Source organism: Pristiophorus japonicus, chromosome 11, assembly GCF_044704955.1.
Source record: "Pristiophorus japonicus isolate sPriJap1 chromosome 11, sPriJap1.hap1, whole genome shotgun sequence".
Classification (NCBI taxonomy): domain Eukaryota; kingdom Metazoa; phylum Chordata; class Chondrichthyes; family Pristiophoridae; genus Pristiophorus; species Pristiophorus japonicus.
Window position 1 is genome coordinate 206,456,640 of NC_091987.1, and position 23,153 is coordinate 206,479,792.

Here is a 23,153-nt window from a genome sequence, read left to right on the forward strand (position 1 = left end):
TCATCAGCAGACTTGCTTCAGCCGTGGTTCAGTGGGTAGCTCCACTTGCTCTTCTTCGAAATAGTGCCATGGGATCTTTTACGTACACACTAGAGGGCAGACGGGGCCTCGGTTTAATGTCTCATCCGTCAGTGCAGCACTCCCTCAGCACTGCACTGGTGCGTCAGCCTAGATTTTTGTGCTCACGTCCCTGGAGTGGGGACTATGAACCCACAACCTTCTGACACAAGAGGCGAGAGTGCTGTCCACTGAACCACGGCTGAAACAAGTCCGCTGATAACTGAGTGGATAAAGGCACCACCCAGTCTGGTACTGAGCCATACAGACCAGAAGGTCCCTGATCTGTGCTGAAATACCGTATCTCAGCTCGAACAATAATTGGGGTATTACAATTTGACTCAGTAGCCCTGTGCACAGCAGGAAGAGAAAAATAAATCACCCAGGCTTCCTGCTCCTGACTGTAATCCAGTGACCCCCCACCCCCATCCCCTCTCCTTCACTGCCAAGGAAGTACTTTTTGAAAAGTGTAGCCCTTGTTGCAACGTAGTAAACGCGATAGCCAATTTACGCACAGCAAGCTCCCACAAACATCAAAGTGATATTGACCAGATAATCTGTTTTTTATAAATAAATATTGCCCAGGGCACCGGGGAGAACTCCCCAGCTCTTCTTCAGTGTCTGCCCATTGTGTGAGAGCAGCATCGAGCCCAGCTGTGATGCCCTCCAAGACAAATAGCCTAACACTCTCTTGGCTCAAATCTGAAGAGTGGCCTCTTGGCCGAATGCTGCCTGTGATTGTGGAATGTGCACCAGTGCGGATCAACGCTTTCAGGAGAGTTGAGGAAATACAAGAGAAAAACTCAAAGCAGGACAAGAAATTCGAGCGTACACTCCACCTTGATACAGAAAACAATCACTCAGTGCTATTGCTCAAAACACTACAGCCTTTATTCTCAATTCAATCAAACGGAGGGGGGGGGGGCGGGGGCTGGGGGTTTGGACCAATACACGAACTGTATTCAGTTAGATCCTTTAAGTAAATTACCTATTTAAATTATCCTTTGGTTAACAGTACAAAGATTGCTTGTCAAACTGCCATATTCTCAGCGGCATCTCCTCCAGTAGTCTGGGACAGAGGTCTGCCGAATAATTCAAAAAAATGTCAATTCTCAATCGTACGAAAACTTGCTCTTGAGGTACTGAAGACTGCCGACTCTTCGCTTTCGAGTAACACAGACGAAAAAAAAGGCAGCATCACACAATTATAATACAGTTCTCAGCTGTAACCATTGCGCACTATTTTCTTCACACTGTCCGTAAGGTGTATTACACTTTATTGTAGAAACAAAACACTATTGTTTTAATTACCAAATAGTAAAAAAAAGCAGCTTTTACATACATCAAGAGCATATAGAACTAGTGCATTTCTGAAGCATCAACTATTTAACAGAATGCATCCTATGTACCACACATATTGCACTTATCTCCGTGTATCATTTTACCCCTTATACATCGCACCAAAGTCTCTTCAAAGTATCAAGTTGTATTAAAAAGATTACAAAGGTAAAAATACACTTTTTTTTCTTTACATCAAATTCAGAAATTGGACAGAAGATTTTTTTCTTGTTTTTATAAAAACAGAAGTTTGAAATGAAATCAAAGCCGCCACAAGGAAAGATGGCGACACCCAGTTTGTGTGCCCCGCCCCCCATTGTTGAGAAAGAAAGGTGGTAGTTTGTGGATGAATTCATGGACTGGCTCATTCTGGTCCTGAAGGGTAGCTTTCTGTTTACACCAACATCACTTTTATTATTTAGCCGCCTAAGCACCAGCAGAGGAGGTGAAACTGGACATGGTCACACAGGGGTACGGTAACATAGTGGTTATGGTTCTAGACTAGTAATCCAGAGGCCTGGACGAATGATCTAGTGACACAAGTTCAAATCCCACCATGACAGCTGGGGAATTTAAATTCAGTTAAATAAATTTGGAACTAAAGAGCTAGTGTCAGTAATGGGGACGGTGAAACTACCGGATTGTCGGAAAAGCCTAACTGGTTCACTAAAGTCCTATAGAGAAGGAAATCTGCTGTCCTTACCCAGTCGGGCCTATATGTGACTCCAGACCCACAGCAATGTGGTTGACTCTTAACTGCCCTCCGAAATGGCCCAGCGAGACACTCCGTTGTACCAAACCACTACTCCCACAGTCAGCACTGTGGGAGTACCTTCACCACATGGACTGCAGCGGTTCAAGAAGGCAGCTCACCAGCACCTTCTCGAAGGCAATTAATGCCGACCTTGCCAGCGACGCCCGCATCCCGTGAACGAATAAATTAAAAAAACAGGTGGAATCTTATCGTTTGCCTATTACACGACCCCGCCCAATATTCAGATCTATTGAAGTTAACGGAAGTGAATATAATGGCCTATAATGGGTAACCAATGAGATATCGCCTGTTTTGCATCCCCTTTCCATCTCCAATTTCACCCCCAGAGTGTTCTACCATTCTCATAAAGACCCGAGTCTGTTGTCTCAGTCAAAGCCAGCTCACACTTAGTAGTGAACACAGTTTTTTAAAGGGAAAATACAGAGATCATACACAAGCGTCTGCATTGGGCTAGTGGGTAAAGGCACTGTCCATTGCAGCACTAAACCATACAAGACCCGACAATCCTTGATGCCCACTCTGGGCTGAGTTAACTCTCACCAGTCTGGATAGCAACTGGTCTGCTCCACGGGACATAGATTTAAAGTCATTGGTAGAAGGATTAGAGGGGATTTGAGGAGAACTTTATTTCACCCAGAGGGTAGTGGGGGTCTGGAACTCACTGCCTGAAAGGGTGGTAGAGGCAGAATCCCTCATCACATTTAAAAAAGATGTGCACTTGAAGCGCCGTAACCTACAGGGCTCAGGGCTACGGACCAAGAGCTGGAAAGTGGGATTAGGCTAGATAGCTCTTTGTCGGCCAGCACAGACACGATGGGCCGAAATGGCCTCCTTCTGTACTGTAAATTCCTGTGATTCTATGAGTTGACCCCCCAGGTCTATGTAGCATCAGACTGGGTCCTCGCTCTTGCCTGCTATCCAATGTGCTGGTGTGGACGTTGGTTGAGATTAGCAATAGGACGTTGCTGTAGTCTATCGACATAGGTTCTGCGGACCTGCACGTGAAGAATGTTGACTTGACTGAGGAACCAGCCAATCCCTGTGGAATGTATACGGCAACCTTCAGGAAAAGAAATTGTAAAGACTGGAGATTACGCACAGGCTGACAGCGTGTGTATCCTCTGTTCAGCCTGGAGTTTTGAACATGGGGCTTTCTTTTGCTTGTAAGCCAATAGAGCAGTGCACTAGGCTACAGTGTACTGTGGGAGAGACTGTGGGTTTACACTCCGTGAGCGGGAAGGCAAGGACAAAGCATCCACATTCCTACAAATCAGAGGGCAGCCCGAAATTCCCTAAACCTGGCTCCAGATACTAGATCAATTGTTCATTTTAAATCTGAGATTGATATGATTTTTGTTAACCAAAGGTATTAAGGGACGCAGGGCAAAGTCGGGTACATGGTGGCAGATCAGCCACGGCCTCATTGAATGGCGGAGTAGGCTCGAGGGGCTGAATGGCCCCCTTCTGTTCCGAGGTGTATGAAGTGAGGCCTGTGGCTGGTGTCTAGCCTCTAACTGAGCAAAGATGCACGACACCAGGGTAGTGGAAGAAAGAATATTTCAGGGGAGAAAATGTTTTCTTTTAAATCACAATTAAATAGATTCTGGCTGCACCAGCACAGTTTCCTGAGCTCAAATGACCAGGTGGAGGTGGTGGGGAGCGAGATTGTTCAAGCCTAGAAATGAATGTGCTCATATCAAAATCCTCTGTTGTAACAGGGATAACACTAGTGTTAAAAGAGCGGATGGAGTAAATGCATTAATATTGCTTAGCAGAATTTCCAGGCTCAGTTTTTTTGTTAAGAAAATACAAGTGAAAATCAAAAGAGACATATCTAATTGAAGCATTGTGTGCAAGTTATATGAACTGTAAATTTTCTTTTAAATATATCTTACATGTGGGATACCTTACTGTTTATCGGACAGTGGCGAGGGGCTGGAGAATGGGAGCTGGCTTTTGTTTCTGTACCTGGAACTTCCTGATGTAAATTCCCAGCTTCAGCTGGTCCAACCTGGGGAGCGACAGAGTGGAGGGAAAGTCCTCCCTTGAAGGAGGGAGAATATTGTCAACCAATACCACTCTCGCACACGACTAACCATAAAGCAGCATTGGTACAGGCCCGGGAAACATCACTGCCAAAGCCTCCTCTGGTTGTGAAAGGGTGAGCATCTCGCATGCACCAGGGAGAGTTCCAAAGGAGGACAGAAAAATGCCTGCTTTAAAACTAACTTTGCGCAAAAAATAGCATGCACGCCGAGCTTCATCTGGGTATGAAATGTGACTGTATGGGGTGGCGGGCGGGCAAAGACTAATAGGTTGTACGTTTTGCCCCTGGGATGGACAGTGCCATGGAACTGCACTGGCGCTGGGCACTGTGGAGGCAAACACCTGCCGTCCTATCTGTGGGCGGGGGGTGTGCGAATGTGAGTGAGCGTGAGTGAAAAATGGGACAAGAAAAACAGAGCAAAAAAAAAAATATGAGGCAGCAAAAGCAGGACCATGCCTCTGGGCATGTTACAACATTTACAGGAGTACTGGTTTCATTTTTTGGCAATGGTCCTGCTTTGTGGTGAAGCTGGAAACTTGGCAGAGTCGGCACTGCTGCTGTTGCTCTTGACCAGCTGACTCTTTGCAACATCACAAACAAAATACAATCACAACGTCTGCCATGTGACACACACTGGAGGCATTCATCCCTCACTGCGCTCGCCAAGCCTTCTGCCCAGTGAGGCAGGCTCAAAGATCTTGCGTGTAACGCTGGGGAGAGGGAAATGTTGAGGTACAATTTCCGGCACAACAATTTCATGGTGAAACGCTGATCTGTTAATCCAACGCCAGCTATCACTGCTGGATTGGCTTTGAAAGAAAGACTTGCATTTATATGGCGCCTTTCACGACCACCGGGTGTCTCAAAGTTCTTTACAGCCAATGAAGTACTTTTGGAGTGTAGTCACTGTTGTAATGTAGGAAACGCGGCAGTCAATTTGCACACAGCAAGCTCCCACAAACAGCAATGTGATAATGACCAGATAATCTGTTTTTTTGCAATGTAGATTGAGGGATAAATATTGACCAGGAGGATAACTCCCTTGCTCTTCTTCGAAATAGTCCCATGGGATAAATTTTATATCCGTTTGAGAGGGCAGATGGGGTCTCAGTTTAACGTAATGTCTCATCCAAAAGACGGCACCTCTGACAGTGGAGTACGAGCCTAGATTTATTTTGTGCTCAAGTCCCTGGAGTGGGACTTGAACCCAGAACCTTCTGACTCAGAGGCAAGAGTGCCGCCCACTGAGCCACGGCTGACACTGCAGGCCTGCAGGATCAAGACGAACCACTTTACCGCTGTAGTCTTGCCATCTAATCTACCCAGATCAGTGCTTCACCATCAGTCCCTGACTGTATAATGATTCAACAACGAGGAAACAAATACGGTCAAATTATTCTGACAGTACACAAAAGATCCATCACGGTACATGTATGGTACAATCACCAGTTCAAGATATTTAATAAATATTGCTTTTTTTACTCTTTACATAGAGATCGACTTAAAAAGGAACACAGAGCAAAAGATTGGCCTGAGCTCCACATAGTGGAACCAGAACTATTTACTCTGAAGTGACTTTGGTTAACTTGCCAGTATAAATGGGGCATTGTTTTTCCAAACTGTTTTCCAGAAATGTGTTTTTTTTTAAATTAAAAGAAGCAAAAGGCACAGCACTATCACACTCCACGCAACAGTTTTTTTGTTTCAAAAGCTTATTTTTCGTATAACTTCTAAAACCCTAGGTAAAGTGTACGTAGCTTTTAATAAACAACCAGCAACTCATATCTGAAATTCAAAAAGACAATTAATTATTCCTTGAAAAGCAAACACTGGACGAGTACTAACACATTAATCACCACCTCCAGAAACCAGAGGTGTGCATAGATAAAGTGGCCCTGTAGGAGACACTTTTCCAAAATTATATCTTTTTTTTAAAAATTAAATTTCCAGATTATGTCCTTCCTAGTGCTAAATGTAACCTAGCAACATCCTCTGGTGTGAAGTCAAAGCATTCTTTCCAGCAATCTGGGTGTTCACAATGTCCCAACTTCAGAGTAAGATAAGCAAGTTCCGTTACTCTACCCCACCCCCCTCCGGGGGTCTCAATCGAAAGCGCTACACACCCCGGTTCCTTCAAGTTGATGGTGTCGGCCAGGGATTGTGGGAGGTGGGTGGGTGTTCAGTGGATCAATGGGAGCTGTTAATTTGGATGGGAATACCGTTTTCATGAATTTCAAAGCTCTTCAACTCCAGTTTCTCCTGTTGACATATTGCTGCGTTGTCAGAACCAACAGACTTGATTCTGCTGCTGTCTCCCTTCCTATTTAGCGTAACGTGCTTATTGTCTGGTTGGTTGGTGGGTACCATCTTTAGGAAAGTGCGTTTGCTCCTTAAGAGTCGCCTCTTCCGCCTCTTTCATTCTTCTCAGCACCAATGCACCAGGGCCTACAAGTACCACACGACAGGTGCATCAACAGACGAGACCTGGCCCGAGCCAATTCTATATCCTTGATTTTTATTCTCCCCGCTATGCTTCGAGAAGGAAAAAGTCATCAATTTTAGTGTTTTCTTGAATTATACAAACTAAATTGACTTCCTTTTTTTTCCTCTTCTCTTCATCCCTTCTTCCTCGGTGAAGTAACACTGAAAAGATAAAATGACTGAAGTCAGTTCACAAGGACATAGCCTCCGTGTTGGGTATCGACCGTCTCCATCATCTCACAGTCAAAGAGTCCCGGCAGTTCGGGGATGGTTATGTTCTTGTAGGCCGTTGGCGAGTCAGAGGCAATGCTGCTTGTCTGACTGTCGGACAACGCCAAGGCAGCCTGCGGGGTCTGGGTGAGAGGATACAGACAGTGTTCCGGGTAGCCGGGCTCGGGAGGGGTGGCTCCGACGATGTCACAGGGCTGGTAAGGATACTGCAAGATTTGTTGCTGATGCTCGAGGTGGACCGGGGACTGGAGGGGAGCTGCTGTTGGCTGCTGGGCAGGGGTCACATGCTGCAGGGACAGCTGGAGCTTGTAGTGCTGGCTGAGGAATGGGTCGCATTGCATCTGTTCTGAGGGCTCCAGCACTGGGCTCAGGGGCTGGGCCAGGCTGAACTGCTGCTGCGTTTCGGGATGAGGTATAGGCATCTGCTGGGTTTGCTGCGAGTACGAACCTTCAGCGATTTGCATCTGGTTGAAATAAGCCTGGAGTTGTGACTGCTTCTGGAGAAACAGACGTTTCTGCTGTAACCTGAAACGGAAGATTACAACGTTGGAATGAAGCAACAGCCCCTCAGGCAAACCCAAGCTAAGATTTGGCAGTGGTGCCCATTAAAGAAAGAAAGACTTGCATTTATATAGCGCCTTTCACCACCACCGGACGTCCCAAAGCGCTTTACAGCCAATGAGGTACTTTTTGGAGTGTCGTCACTGTCTGGACTGCCCAAATGCCAGGTGTTGGAGCAACTGTTTATTTGTCTCTAACTGTTGGGCGAATTGTAGAACAGTCACGGATTGTGTTGTTGCTCCATAGAGGGATGTGATCGGGGCCGAGGGAAGGCGCGAGTTCAGGGCCAGGGGCCCAGGGGCAGCACGGGCCAGTCCACACTGCGATATGTGTGCGCACTAGGTCTGTGCAGCAGAGCTGGTCTCCAGTTGTCTTGGGTAATCCTTACCACTGGACCAAGACCTAGCTCTGTCAAGCCCGTGTGGTGACTGGTGTGCAACGGCCACCACACGTTAAACAAATAAACGCACAGGCATCTTCCACCCTTCAGGATGTAGTTCGGGTCCTTCATTGAAACACCTGTGAACTCGTCCTTTTTTTTTGGCGTGGAAGCAAGTCATCCTCGTTTCGAGGGACCGCCTATAATGATGATGGTGATGTAGGAAACAAGGCAGCCAATCTGCGTGAAGCATGCTCCCACACACAGCAATGACCAGATAATCTGTTTTTAGTGATGCTGATTGAGGGATAAATATTGGCCAGGACACTGGGGCGAACTCTGCATAATAGTGCCATGGGATCTTTTACACCCAGCTGAGAGCAGACAGGACCTCGGTTTAACATCTCATCCCTCAGCACTGCACTGGGAGTGTCAACCTGTATTTTTACAATTAAGTCTCTGGAGTGGGCCTTAAACGCGCAACCTTCGGGCTCAGAGGCAAGGGTGCTACCCACTGAGCCTCTGGCTGACACACCAGCAGTTTAGAGTGAAGCAACAATACATCAGGCAAACCAAGGCAAGATTTACAATGCTGCCCATTAAAGACAACAAGATTCTCGTCGTTATCCGATGGCTCACTCTGATGGCCCTGGCGTTACCCTGTACACAATAAGAGGTTTTCACAGTTTTCACACATGGGGTTTGGGCTAGGAGTATGAACTTTTGACAGGGGATGCTTTATTGAATTGCAATGTTATAGGGTCTTACCTGTGTTCCTGTAGTTGCTGCTCCAGACTCCTCGGTGTTTCCTTGCAATACATTGGACAGCTGTTTTGTGCTTTAGTCAATATGCTTGGGTTCTGTAAAAAGTCATAATACGGTATCTTCATTATACCAACAACTCTCACTTATAAAGCGCCTTTAACATAGCAAGACCGTCAACATGGGGGTCATCATTGACCAGAAACTTAACCGGACCAGCCACATAAATACTGTGGCAACAAGAGCAGGTCAGAGGCTGGGTATTCTGCGGCGAGTGTCTCACCTCCTGACTCCCCAAAGCCTTTCCACCATCTACAAGGCACAAGTCAGGAGTGTGATGGAACACCCTCCACTTGCCTGGATGAGTGTAGCTCCCACAACACTCAAGAAGCTCGACACCATCCAGGACAAAGCAGCCCGCTTGATTGGCACCCCATCCACCACCTTAAACATTCACTCCCTCCACCACCGACGCACCGTGGCTGCAGTGTGTACCATCTACAAGATGCACTGCAGCAACTTGCCAAGGCTTCTTCGGCAGCACCTCCCAAACCCGCGACCTTTACCGCCTAGAAGGACGAGGGCAGCAGGCGCATGGGAGCACCATCACCTGCAACTTCCCCACCAAGTCACACACCATCCTGACTTGGAAATATATCGGCCGTTCCTTCATCGTCGCTGGGTCAAAATCCTGGAACTCCTTCCCTAACGGCACTGTGAGAGCACCTTCACCACAAGGACTGCAGCGGTTCAGGAAGGCGAGTTTAGGGTAATTAGGAATTGGCAATAAATGCTGGCTTTGCCAGTGATGCTCACATCTCTAAACAAATTTTTAAAAATCATCCCAAGGCCCTTTCTAAAAAAATTGATACCAAGCCACATTAGGAGATATTAGGACAGCTGGAGGTAGTTTTTAAATAGTGTCTTAAAGGAGGAGGGAGAGTTAGAAAGGTGGAAAGATTTAGGAGCCTAGGGCCTGGATAGCTGAAGGCACAGACCGCCATCCACTCAGTGGAAGCCGGGGTGGGGAGGTCACGAGTGCTACGCGCCGGCCATCTTGGTGGTTTTGCCGGTTCTGGTCGGCTCAAATGCTTGTTCGCTAGCGTGGTCTGGGCCACCATCATGCAGCCCGGCACTCCATTTTGGGTGCTGGGCTGCAGGCCTGGTCCATGCTGCTCTGGTGGCCTGGTGGGGGCCATCAGAGGCCATGCAGAGTGCGCAGCGGCCCGCCCCTTTAAGCGAAGGGGAGGGATGTCGAAACACGTCGGCGCTCCGCGGTGCACCACCAGCCAATTCCCGTAGTGCTGCCGATCGCGCAGCATTAGCGCCGCTGGACCCGCCCCTACAGGAAGTGGAGTGCGCGAGATTGCGTTCCACTTCCTCCGAGGGGCGGTAAGGCCAATTCCACGCCGGGCGCAGGAAGTACCGCGCCGAACAGGTTAATGTCCCCAATCGGCGCGCAGGGCAATTTCACCATCTTTATTGCATAATACTCAAGTATACGCACAATGTAGTGATTATTTCTGGAATAATCTTAACATTTTGATTAAGTGTACAGTAAATAAAAAGACAGACATCAATTTTCTACCTATGTCAAAATGATATTCACTCTCATTTCAAGTGTTTTATATGTATGTATATAAATAAAATATAAAGCTTACAGATTTTCCTTTCACATTTACAAGCCGAACGGCACTAGAATGCTCTGAGCCATGTTCGACATGGATCTGGCAATACCTCAAATGAAATGGCTCCAATACCCCTGGCAACATGCGCAATAGACTGTAATCCTACACTTACTATGTTCCCACAGCTAATTCAGAGAAACAGTCAGTAGATTTTCCTCTCATGAGCTGTTGGTTAGCACCATTTGTTGCTTTTGTTTGGCTGGGGAATGGGGCGAGAGGGACAGTTCACTCCAGTTTGACAATGAGCTTCTGATTGTGGTTTGCTGTTTAATCTTCAATACATAGGGCTCCCTTGTGCTGATGCTATCGGGAGCCAACAATTGCATTCTTACAAAACACAGCCTTTCACTCCCGAGACTCGCTTCTCTTGCCCAACACCCAGTCTTGGACCAAAAGGAAGCACCCACTGAGGGAGATGCGTGCTGCAAAAGTGGGAGCGGAATAAAGCCTGACAAAACAGAAAAAGGTTTGGGAGTTCAAAAGGTTTATTATTGCACAGGAATGCACAAAGCGCTGACAGACTGCCATTATCCCAGACCCCAACTGTTGCTCCGATGACACATCACATTTTGAATTGCAATGTTGGATACAGAGAAGCCCAAATTTAAGGCTTTTCGATTGCTATTGCAGTGGTTTCTAAGATTTCAGTCTGTTTCTGTGGATTCTGTATAGTGCTGAGGGAGTGCTGCACTGTTGGGAGGTGCCGTCTTTCGGATGAGACGTTAAACCGAGGTCCCGTCTGCTCTCTCAGGTGGACGTAAAAGATCCCATGGCACTATTTCTTAGAAGAGCAGGGGAGTTATCCCCGGTGTCCTGGCTAATATTTATCCCTCAATCAACATCACTAAAACAGATTATCTGGTCATTATCACATTGTTGTTTGTGGGAGATTTATACAGCGTCTTTCACGATCACCGGATGTCACAAAGCGCTTTACAGCCAATGAAGTACTTTTTGGAGTGTAATTACTGTTGTAATGTGGGAAACACAGCAGTCAATTTGCGCACAGCAAGCTCCCACAAACAGCAATGTGATGATGACGAGATAATCTGTTTTTGTTATGTCGGTTGAGGGATAAATATTGGCCATGACACTGGGATAACTCCCCCTGCTCTTCAAAATATTGCCATGGGATCTTTTACATCCACCTGAGAGAGGAGACAGGGACTCGGGTTTTAACGTCTCACCTAGATTTTTTTTGTGCTCAAGTCCCTGGACCCACAACTTTCTGACTCAGAGACAAGAGTGCTGTCCACTGAGCCACAGCTGGCACCAACAATGCATTCAAAATTTTTCATTCCACTGAGCGAAAGAATAATCTTTTACCAGGTTTAGTCTTTATCTAAAAAAAATAATGCATTGTCTTGCAATTAAAATTCTAGAAATAAAACTCTGTACCGGCAATCGGTGCTGCAAATAATGTGTTTCTAGGCTCTGGCGTCGTGAGAGCAAGTGCGGATGGACTCCGTTTGGGAATAATGCTACATTTTCTTGCTGCTGAGAGACTTCATCCTGAAAGAAAAGACATAGCAGTGACATTAAAATTGTCTGCACAAACTGGTTAATAATGCACCATTTAATTTGCAGTTATTCCATTGCATGGATGAGATAATTTGAATCAAAAGTGCAAGATGATGGTTTAATGGGCGTGTAGCGTATGGGCGGTTGGTTTGCTGTGTCGACTGCTCCTGTAGTGCCTGTAACGTGGGAGAACATCGCACTTCACTTCGCAGAGGAGAAAGTGGTGCTGAGACCTCTGGCACAGACGCGATGGGGTGGAATGACCTCCTCCTGTGCCATAAACTTCAATGGTTCTATGAGAGGGGATCAAAATCGTAGTAGGAAGACATGGGCATGGAGCGGGCATTTAGCAGGCAGAGGTTCAGGGGGTTCGGAGGAGAGTTCCGGTCAGTGGAGCTAAGATGGCCAAAAGGTGGAGCATGGGGAGAGTTAGGGGAGGGCGGGTAAGACACAGGAGGTCACGACTTTTCGATAACTCAAAACCTCCCAAGCTCACATTTCCAGAAGGCCATGCGGAGAAACTAATAACTGTACTGCACACGATGACAACTTCGTGAAGTGTTTCTCCCTTGTTTCGAGAAGATGCCCCGCACAAGAGAGAGCAGGCGACAACATGAGAACGTTCCACAGTGATAGGACTGGGATCATTTCCCAATTGGGTTTGTTTCTGTTCAAAATCTTCAGCTAACTTTTTATGAATTACTTAACTGCTGTAAGCGGATCAGATGATGAGGAGCCATGGAATGGGACCATATCCTCCTCGTGGCTTCTCATGAGTCATTAGGCCAGTCATCGGAAATGTATCAAATCTCACATCGCCATACAATAGCCAGAATACACGTTGGTCGAAGGGTTTACCTGATGGTGGTGGGTGAGGAGGCCTTGTAAATGCGGTGCCGCTAACGAATCGGGGTCCTCATCAGAGCCCATCTGTTCATACAACATCTGTACCTTGTTGAGCTCCAGAATTCCTTTGGTTCTGGCTAGATTCTGGAGATGCTGGCGGAAAGCTACGATACCTAATCGAAGAAATGGAAGTCAGTTGGGAGTCCTCGACACAGATCGACATACGCATCTAAAGAAACCTGTCGAGAGGGGGCGAGCAAGATGTAGAGGCTATGGTGAACATTCTCTTCAACATTTAATAAAAGAAAATGGTTGCACCATTTAATGAGGACTCCCCTTTCTCGACCCCGAGGTTGCCTCCCTCTGTGGTCCAGCTCAGAATCTCTGCTGTGCCACCTTGAGGAATGACCAAGTGGAGGCTGGCCATTTTGCCCCAGAAGGAAGGAATGGCAACCTAGTTTTATATACGACAGTAAGGTGTCACCCCAGAACCTTATGACAAAGGGGCAGGAGAAATGTTTCCTCTAGTTTTGTTTGGCCAGCGCAGCCCCTTCAATGGGTTGCCTATAATGAGCTTTCGATCACATATGCGCCTACTTTCCATCTCTGTAACATCACCCATCTCTGCCCTTGCCTTAACTCATCCGCTGCTGAAGCCCTCGTCCAAGCCTTTGTTCACTCTAGACTTGACTATTCCGATGCACTCCTGGCTGGCCTCCCCCATTCTACCCTACGTAAACTAGAGGTGATCCAAAACTCGGCTGCCCCGTGTCCTAACTCATACCAAGTCCCGCTCGCCCATCATCCCTGTGCTCGCTGATTGGCTCCCGGTTAAGTAACGCCTCGATTTCAAAATTCTCATCCTTGTTTTCAAATCCCTCCATGGCCTCGCCTCTCCCTATCTCTGTAATCTCCTTCAGCCCCACAACCCCAGAGATGTCTGTGCTCTCTAATTCTGCCCTCTTGAGCATCCCTGATTATAATCGCTCCACCATTGGTGGCCGTGCCTTCTGTTGCCTGGGCCCCAAGCTCTGGAACTCCCTGCCTAAACCTCTCTACCTCTCTTTCCTCCTTCAAGACGCTGCTTAAAACCCACCTCTTTGACCAACCTTTTGGTCGCCTGCGCTAATTTCTCCTTATGTGGCTCAGTGTCAAATTTTTTGTCTCACAAGACTCCTGTGAAGCACCTTGGGACGTTTCACTATGTTAAAGGCGCCATTTAAATACAAGTTGTTGTTGTGTGGGCCATTCAAAATTCCGGCTGCACTTAATTTCCAGAATGCTGCACAGCTCAAAGGGACCATTGGGCAGGGGTGCTGGCAACTGAGCAAATCCTACACTTCTAAACAAGGGAGAAAATAAAATGCCTTCTAAAAAAAAAGCAATCTCGCTCTGAGAAAAAAAAATGTTCTCATTAAGAGTACATTTTTATCTTACCTCCCCCCACTTGTTCCTGTTAAAAGCAGCCTTTTTCAGCTCAAGCCACCGACCCACAGTCACCTTTGAAATATTGTTTTTTTCTCTTTTCAACACTTCCTGTGCGATACCTTTCCAAACTGCATTTCTCTAAAGCAATGGGCTGTACAGCAACTTGCAATGTTTTGGATGAATATTAATGTTACAAGTGTATATTCCTCTCAGAGCAAGTCTGATCATGTTATTTTGTCAGAATAGCTCAGTTGGTGGCACTCGTCTCTGACTCAAGAGTGTGGGTTCGAAGCTCGCCCCAGGACTGGAGTGCACGCAATCCACACTGACACTTCAGTGTAGTACTGAGGGACTGACGGTTAAACGGAGGTCCTGTCTACCTGTCCCGATGTTTAGGTGGATGTAAACAGTTCCATGTCACTATTCAAAGAAGAGCAGAGTACTCCCCCGATGCAACATGTATCTCGTAACCAGCACCGCCAAGAAAACCTGGATCATTGTAAAAAGGCTGCTTCTTTTGTCTCCAGCCGTGTTAGCGTGGGTAGCACCCTCGCCTCTGAGTCAGAGATTGTGGGTTTAAATCCCACAAATCCAGAGACGTGAACACAAAAATCTAGAGTGAGGGAGCTGCTGTGCTGTCGGAGGTGCCGCCTTTCAGTTGTGACGTTAAACCGAGGCCCCGTCTGCTCTCTCGGATGTAAAAGATCCCATGGCACTATTTCAAAGAAGAGCAAGGGAGTTCTCCCTGGTGTCCTGGCTAATACTTATCCCTCAATCAACATCTCTAAAATCAGATTATCTGGTCATTATCACCCTGCTGTGTACAAATTGGCTACTGTATTTCCTACATTACAACGATAACTACACTTCATTGGCTGAAAAATGCTTTGGGAAATCCGGTGGTCATGAAAGGTGCTATATGAAAGCAAGTCTTTTTGTTTTTTTCATAACAATCGGCAATAGAGTTCAAAGTAATTCAGTGTATGTGAAGTGCTTCGTAATGCAATCATGTGCTCTATAAACTCTTTGTAGTCATGCAAGTTTTTAGACTCATTTTTAGAGTGGAAGCAAGTCTTCCTCGATTCCGAGGGACTGCCTATGATGCTGAGTCATGCAAGTGTTAATCTTATATAGGAATCGGAAACAAATTTATGTTGGAGTGGACAGTAAGGAGAAGGAAAGTCCTGACAACTCATCTCACCACAAATTAGACTTTCTCAGGGTTATAATAGGGATGACATAGAGAAGATGTTTCCACTTACGGGTGAGACCAAAACTATGTTCCATAAATATAAGATAGTCACGAATAAATCCAATAAGGAATTCAGGATAAACGTCTTTAGCCAGAGAGTGGTTGGAATGTGGAACTAGCTACCACAACGCGAATAGCATAGAAGCATTCAAGGGGAAGTTAGATAAACACAACGAGAAACCAATAGAAGGATATGTTGATGGAGTTAGATAAAAAAACAACAACAACTTGTATTTATCTAGCGCCTTTGAAGTAGTGAAACGTCCCAAGGCGCTTTACAGGAATATTACGAGATAAAAATTTGATACCGAGCCACATAAGTAGAAATTAACGCAGGTGCTTGGTCAAAGAGGAGCGTCTTGAAGGAGGATAGAGAGGTAGAGAGGCGGAGAGGTTTAGGCAGGGAGTTCCACAGCTTGGGGCCAAGGCAACAGAAGGCACGGCCACCAATGGTTGAGCGAATATAATCAGGGAGACCAATGTTCCAGCCTCTGGTTAACATCCAGTGGGCTGCTCCCGTGCAATGGGCGTGAAGTGGCGACACGGTCAGTCCCTCACCCAGTCAGGCTAATGACCTGCCCACATGAACAGGGGTCTTTGATGCGGTTCCTATGGCAGGATAAGCAAAATGGAGTTTCCTACTCACTGCAATTGAGTGAAACTCGATAGAATCATAGAAATTTACAGCATGGAAGGAGGCCATTCCGGCCCATCATATCCACGCCAGCCAACCAAGAGGCTATCCAGCCTAATCCCACTTTTCAGCTCTAGGTCCGTAGCCCTGTAGGTTGCGGCACTTCAAGTGCACTTCCAAGTACTTTTTAAATGTGATGAGGGTTTCTGCCTCTACCACCCTTTCAGGCAGTGAGTTCCAGACCCCCCTCCCCAACCTCTGGGTGAAGACATTTCCCCTCAAATCCCTTCTAAACTTCCTACCAATTATTTTAAATCAATGCCCCCGGTTATTGACCTCTGCTAAGGGAAATAGGTCCTTCCTATCCACTCTATCTAAGCCCCTCATAATTTTATACACCTCAATAAGGTCTCCCCTCAGACATGCACTCCAAGGTCCCTGTGTTTCTCTACACTTCTCAGTGTCCTACCGTTGCCTTGTCAGCCCTCCCCAAATGTATCACCTCGCACTTCTCCGGATTTGAGTTCCGTTTGCCACTGTTCTGATAGGTCAGCCTATCACCACGGATATCGCACGAGGGAACTTCACACTGCCGTTGTGGAGTCACGCATTATTGGCACAGCACTCACACGCACACACATATGCAGAAGATAACAGGAGCGCAGCGGGCAGTCACCTTGTGTTAAAGACGTATCAGAAGCTCTTCGACCTTCCCGGAAGCTGACCGGTGACCGGTTATGCACCTCACGTTTCTGCGATGTCAGCGCCTCCATTGCCGGGTTGGGTGGCCTGATGCCAATCAGCGGCGGGGTCATCCGCGCCATTGGCTGGTTGGCAAGGACGACCTCCTTCAGGGAGGGCGGGTCCTCCAGAATACTAAGCTCGCTGTGCATCAATCCCATGTCGTATTCTGAATCGACGCTCCCCAAGGATGGATTGTTCCCCACGGCGAACAGCTTTCCTGTATTTGGGACAAAGTAGAGTGGTTAGGACAAGCAAAGACCATCAGACCCAATCCTATCCAGTCAGTGGTGCAGCCCCCTACCCTATTGACCCGCCACCCCCCCAAAGGTCCATATAAATTTGTAATTAGAGACTTAGGGGGTGAAATTGGGTTACGCCCTGTTTGGGGGCGGTACTTGAGTCGAGGAGGGACTTCCTGTGCCTGGCATGGCGATGACGTCATTGGCGGAGGCTCGGCGACAGGGAGCGCTACTAGTGGGGCGCGGCGCTACCGTGTTCATGCCTCCGCTAACTCCCGTGCAATTTCGCAGCAGCCGGTAGCAACCCCAACCCCCCTCCCCACCCCCCCAGGCAAAAATAATTTTGCTCCCCGTTAGCGCCCCCCAGAGGTGCCAACAGGAGGCGCAGAACAGGGCAATTTCGGCCCATAACAGTGCAAAACAGCTCTTAACTTCACACTAAGTAGTAAGGCCTAGATTTTCCGAGCACATACCGCCGGTTTTGCAGCGGTTTCTGGGCAGCTGTGGGAAACGCCTGGGCTGCCACTGCCACTATTCTCTGCCACTGCCACTGAAATGTTAATGATGGAAATAAGTTGTCTGACGTATTTACCATGAACGCCTTCATCGGGCATGAGGAATTGCTGCTGCATTCCTTCGGTCCAATGTTGTTATGGCAACAGGGGTGGGGGGCACGGTTTAAAATATAAAGGACAGCTTAACCCAGGGCAACAGTCTGCTGGACAATGCACTGCCAGTATGCAAAGCAGGAACTTTAAATTGAAAAAGTCACACTTGGCTTAGACAAGTGCCACAGCACGTTCTCTGTCCCTTTCCACTCCGCAGGAGATGGGCAAGTCGGCAGGACCGGGAGTGCTACCATGAGCCTGACCCTTGAAGATCTACTGGGGTCTGGGCGGAGGGTTGCTCAGACCATCATACGCGGGTCTCAATGCCATCCAAAGAGACTTATAAAATTCTTAAAGGGCTTGACAGGGTTAATGCTGAGAAGCTATTTCCCCTGGCTAGGGAATCTAGAACCAGGGCTCACAGTCTCAGAATAAGGGGTCGGCCATTTGGGACTGAGATGAGGAGAAATTTCTTCACTCAAAGCGTTGTGAATCTTTGGAATTCTCTACCCCAGAGAGCTGTGGATGCTCAGTCGTTGAGTATATTCAAGACAGAGGTCGATACATTTTTTGGGAACAAAGGAATTAAGGAATATGGGGAAAGTGCAGGAAGCTGGGAGTTGAGGTGGAAGATAGCCATGATCTTGTTAAATGGTGGAGCAGGCTCGAAGGGTCAAATGGCCTACTCCTGCTCCTATTTCTTATGTGGCCTCAAGAACAGGAAAGGAAATATTCACAGTGGTGCAGTCGGGGAGGCTTTTGTCGGGCCAGGGTTAAGGCGTGGTGTTGGTCTGATGGGAGCTTTTGTCCAGCAGGCCAACTGCACTGCTCCTTGTGCTCAATCCTAGTATCTGGATCAATAAAAAAATTAAATGGGAAAGAGGAAACCAATAGACCATGAAGGTTCCTGTACTCTATCCCAGATTTGTGCTTATCGCAGCTGGGGGAGTCTGGAGAATAGAATTATACAGCACAGAAGAAGCCCATTCGGCCCACTGTGCCTGTGCTAACTTTCAGAAAGAGCGATCCAATTAATTCCACACCTCTACTCTTTCCCTATAGCCCTGCAACTGTTTCCTTTACAAGTAATCCAATTCCCTATTGAATGTTAGGATTGAATCTGCTTCCACCAGCCAGGCAGCGCGTTCCAGATTATAACAACTCGCTGCATTAAGAACAAAATCTCACCTCCCCTCTGGCTCATTTGCCAATTATCTTATATCTGAGTCAGTAGGGGTGCTCCAGTTTGATATTGTCCCAGAACTAGGCTGGTGGGGAAACAACATACGATCATGGTTCCCATTCTCAATCACTATCCAGAGCATGCAGGGATGTGGAGTGAAACAGGATTGAGCTTGGCTGTGCTGCTATTCATGGTGGAATAGCCTGCTAACATTCACTCTCTAGGTTCACACTTGTAGAGCAGGCAAAATACTGGAGGGCTTCAGCCTTTCTTAGAACTGTATGCTAGACAGGGTGAATCCCTTAAGCAGATGATGGGATAAAATTGGGGGACGGGGGGGGAGGGTCGGGGGAAATGCCCTTCCTACCTGTGCTTGGCATCACCATTGGCTGGTTGGTCACTTCAGCGAGAGTATGCCGCCTCTGGCCACAGTGCATTGCCTGAAAGGATGCGTACACCTGGGCAGGGTCCTCTTCACAGTCATCCTCGGTCTCGATCCCCTCATCAATGGAGGTCTCCATCATGTTGCTAGGGGATGATGGGCAGCCTTTCCTTGCTATTACGGGGGGCACAGGATCCAGGAGGCAACCATTTACCTGGGAAATTTAGATTGAAGGATTAGTCATTTTGCACAACACCTTCTGATAGCCCTTCGACATTGCTCTCTCTGCTCTTTTAATGGAGGCTTTAACCTCGATCAGGCCAACATCCCCAGCATTGAAGCACTGACCACACTCGACCAGCTCTGTTAGGCGGGCCACATTGTCCGCATGCCCGATACAAGACACCCAAAGCAAGCGCTCTACTCGGAACTCCTATGCGGCAAGCGAGCCCCAGGTGGGCAGAGAAAACATTTCAAGCACACCCTCAAAGCCTCCTTGATAAAATGCAACATCCCCACCAAAACCTGGGAGTCCCTGGCCAAAGACCGCCCTAAGTGGAGGAAGAGCATCTGGGAGGACGCTGAGCATCTCGAATCACGTCGCCGAGAGCATGCAGAAATCAAGCGCAGGCAGCAGAAGGAGCGTGCGGCAAACCAGACTCCCCACCCACCCTTTCCTTCAACCACTGTCTGTCCCACCTGTGACAGAGACTGGAATTCCCGTGTTGGACTGTACAATCACCTGAGAACTCACTTTTAGAGTGGAAGCAAGTCTTCCTCGATTTCAAGGGACTGCCTATGATGATGAATGACACCTTAGGAAGAGTGCAAATAAATGCCAGACAAACGCACTAACTATCCCCCTCTGCTGTTATTCCAGTGGGGAATTCTACTCTTGCAACTTTCAGTTTTAAATAACCTGGGGATATATTATGTCACATTATAGAATGTTTGTAGCTCAGGATTCATATAGGCTGGTTATTACCATTAATCGTAGGGCTGGAATTTCCTTTGGCTTACCGCCTGGTTTCTGGGCGGTACTGGCCATTGTGGGCGGTAATGATGTGAGCAATAATTACCTACCTGAGGCACGCCGGCATATCCTTCTATTCCTTTCTCCCTCGTGTGTCTCTCATTGGCTACATCCATGAGTAGAAACACATCAAGAAACCTGCAGTTGCAATCGTTTCGTAAATGTGGTGAAAGACAACTCCATGCGAGGAAGAAAGCAGGAACTGGAAGCGGAGTTGAGGGGAGTCGAGAATGAGTCATTGTAAAATTCTGAACCTTTGCAGACATAATGTTCAGACATTTTCACAATGAACTGGAAATATCCTGCCACTAATGTGCTCAGTCAGAAGATTTTCGAAATACCAAAGGCACTTCCTCCATTTTGATCCCTCAGCTTATCAGTGAGTGATGTGTCTGAGTCATTTCCTCCCAAAGCAGCAACTTAGGTTGTTCACAGTTTATGATATTGTGCAGAATCTTTATCTTTGTCTCTCTCTCTCTCTCTTCTTCCAATTTCCAGACACAATGACAGCTGAAATGACCTGTTGGATAATTCCTTGTGGTGCAGCTTAATTTCAAACACTTCTCAAAACTCGTAACAGTTTGCAGACGGCTGCCTTTCTGAAGTGTGCATTTCAGAGCGTGCGTTTCCCCCTGCAAGAGGCTCCATGAAATCGGAAATGAGAATTTTATTATTGTCAGAAATTGGGGGGGGGGGGGGGAAGGGGGGAGGGTGGAGAATTATTTCTTTGCTGGACAGGTTTTCAAATAGATCAAATATACAAATCGGTCCCTGATCTGTACTGACGTAGCTGAACTCAGCTGGTGTGGCAGTCGGCAGCTTATAATTGACCTCATCGCCCCTGGGCTAGAGGGGCAACAAATCAGCCAGGGTTTCCACTCCAGATCACAATCCAGCGATTGCATGGGAACTCAATTGTACGTGTATTGGCTGAGCACAAAACTAGTCCTGATAATGATCTTGGTACGTAGAACAGTGTCAGCCGTGGCTCAGTGGGTAACGCTCTTGCCTCTGATTCAGAAGGTTGTGCGTTCAGTCGCACTCCAAGGACTTGAGCACAAAATCTAAGCTAATACTCCAGTGCAGTACTAAGGGAGTGCTGCACTGTCGGAGGTGACATCTTTCAGACGTTTAACCAAGGCCCTGTCTGCACTGTTTCAAATAACAGCTGGGGCGTTCTCCCTGTTGTCCTATTTAATATTTATCCCTTTACCAACATCACTAAAATACATGATCTGGTTGTTATCGCTACTGCTGTTGGGGACCTTGCTGTGTGTGTATTGACTGCAGCACTGTATTTGCTCACACTGCGATATGTGTGCGCACTAGGTCCGTGCAGCAGAGCAGGTCTCCAGTCATCTTGGTTAATCCTTGCCACTGGACCAAGACCTAGCTCCGTCAAGCCCATGTGGTGGCTGGTGTGCAACGGCCACTGCACGTTTGAAAAAATCCACGCACAGGCATCTTCAAGATGTAGTTTGTGATCTGGAATATCACTGAAACACCTGTGAACTCATCCCTTTTTGGCGTGGAAGCAAATCATCCTCGTTTCGAGGGACTGCCTATGATGATGATGGTGATAATTTACTTAATGGGTTCTTTGCTGAAGAATTCACAGCTACATATTTGCTGTAAAGAACTAGCTGGTTTATTAGCAAAGTGTAACAATCAAACTGAACCCTACCAGTTCATCCACTAGGCTCACGACTGCATGCCTCATCGTAGAGAACCTAGACTCAATTAACTGGGGTTTTATTGAATCTTGTGACCATCACGTGACAGGCTAAGCCACTCACAGTGCAACAGCTCTATAAACCTGTGAGCATACTCACAAGTACATACATTACAACTGTCATGTTTCCTACATTATAATAGTGACTACACTTCAAAAGTAATTCACCGTAAAGCTCTTTTGGATGTCCTAAGTTTGTGAAAGGCGCTATATAAATGTAAGTTCTTTCTTCTTTCGATGGTTGAATAACGTATTGAGAATCATGGGCCGTGATTTTAAACCCTACTCCTCGACAGGCGAGAGGGGGTCGCGGGGCGGGGGGCATGGTTAAATATCAGGATCAGGCAACACAACCCCTTTTACATTTTAAAGTGCAGGAATCAGGCCATGAATGGAGTGAATCTGGTACCAACTGAATAGGCCCAAAGTAAAGTGTGTGCAGCTAGAACGAGGCTCGTTGCACAGTTTGTACAGGGTGTAGCTGACAGTGTCAAGCCATTCCACTTGACACTTTCCCTCATTTTCATCATTAAAACTCCCACGTTCCTTTATTCACAAGTACTGGCTGGTGCCAGAGTTATTTTAATGTTCAATACATTTTGGTCATTGCACTCAAGTTAGGAGCGAAGAGAGTGCAGGCCAGTGATAGAGTACAATGTGCAGTAACTCAAACCCACACTCCCCGCGAATTAAGCAACGCCTCGATTTCAAAAATCTCATCCTTGTTTTCAAATCCCTCCATAATCTCCTCCAGCCCCCCTTCGCCCCCTGCCCAACCCTCCAGAGATGTCTGTGCTCTTCTAATTCTTCACTCCTGAGCATCCCTGATTATAATCCCTTAACCATCGGTGGCCGTGCCTTCTGTGCCCAGGCCCCAAGCTCTGGAACTCCCTCCCTAAACCTCTCCGCCTCGCTACCTCTCTTTCCTCCTTCAAGACGCTCCTTAAAACCTAACTCTTTGACCAAGCCTTTGGTCACCTGCCCTAATTTCTCCTTATGTGCCAAATTTTTGGTCTCATAATATCCAATGAAGCGCCTTGGGACATTAAAGGCACCATATAAATACAAGTTGTTGTTGTTGAGTCCACGTCGGAAGTGCGGAATTTATTCTTTAAGCCACACCCAAACTCACATCCTCCCCCCCATCCCCCAGAAAAGAAATTAGATTGTATATGCGACCACATTCCCAAATTAAACTGTCTGCTTTTGCTTTTAAAAGTGCGACCTATATG

General features: G+C 47.1%; 1 protein-coding gene across 1 annotated transcript in view; it reads right to left on the reverse strand.

Moving 5' to 3' along the window:
* Window positions 1-933: 933 nt before the first annotated feature.
* The window catches only part of sik2b (salt-inducible kinase 2b), a 203,481-nt gene continuing 181,261 nt past the window's right edge, over window positions 934-23,153 (reverse strand). Inside the window, exons 10-15 of the mRNA XM_070894454.1 lie at window positions 19,142-19,370; window positions 16,677-16,961; window positions 12,699-12,859; window positions 11,718-11,831; window positions 8,638-8,729; window positions 934-7,454 (exon numbers count right to left, since the gene is read on the reverse strand). Coding sequence (XP_070750555.1) covers window positions 6,884-7,454; window positions 8,638-8,729; window positions 11,718-11,831; window positions 12,699-12,859; window positions 16,677-16,961; window positions 19,142-19,370 — 1,452 coding nt within the window. The 3' untranslated portion in view covers window positions 934-6,883. The remainder of the gene's footprint in view (window positions 7,455-8,637; window positions 8,730-11,717; window positions 11,832-12,698; window positions 12,860-16,676; window positions 16,962-19,141; window positions 19,371-23,153) is intronic.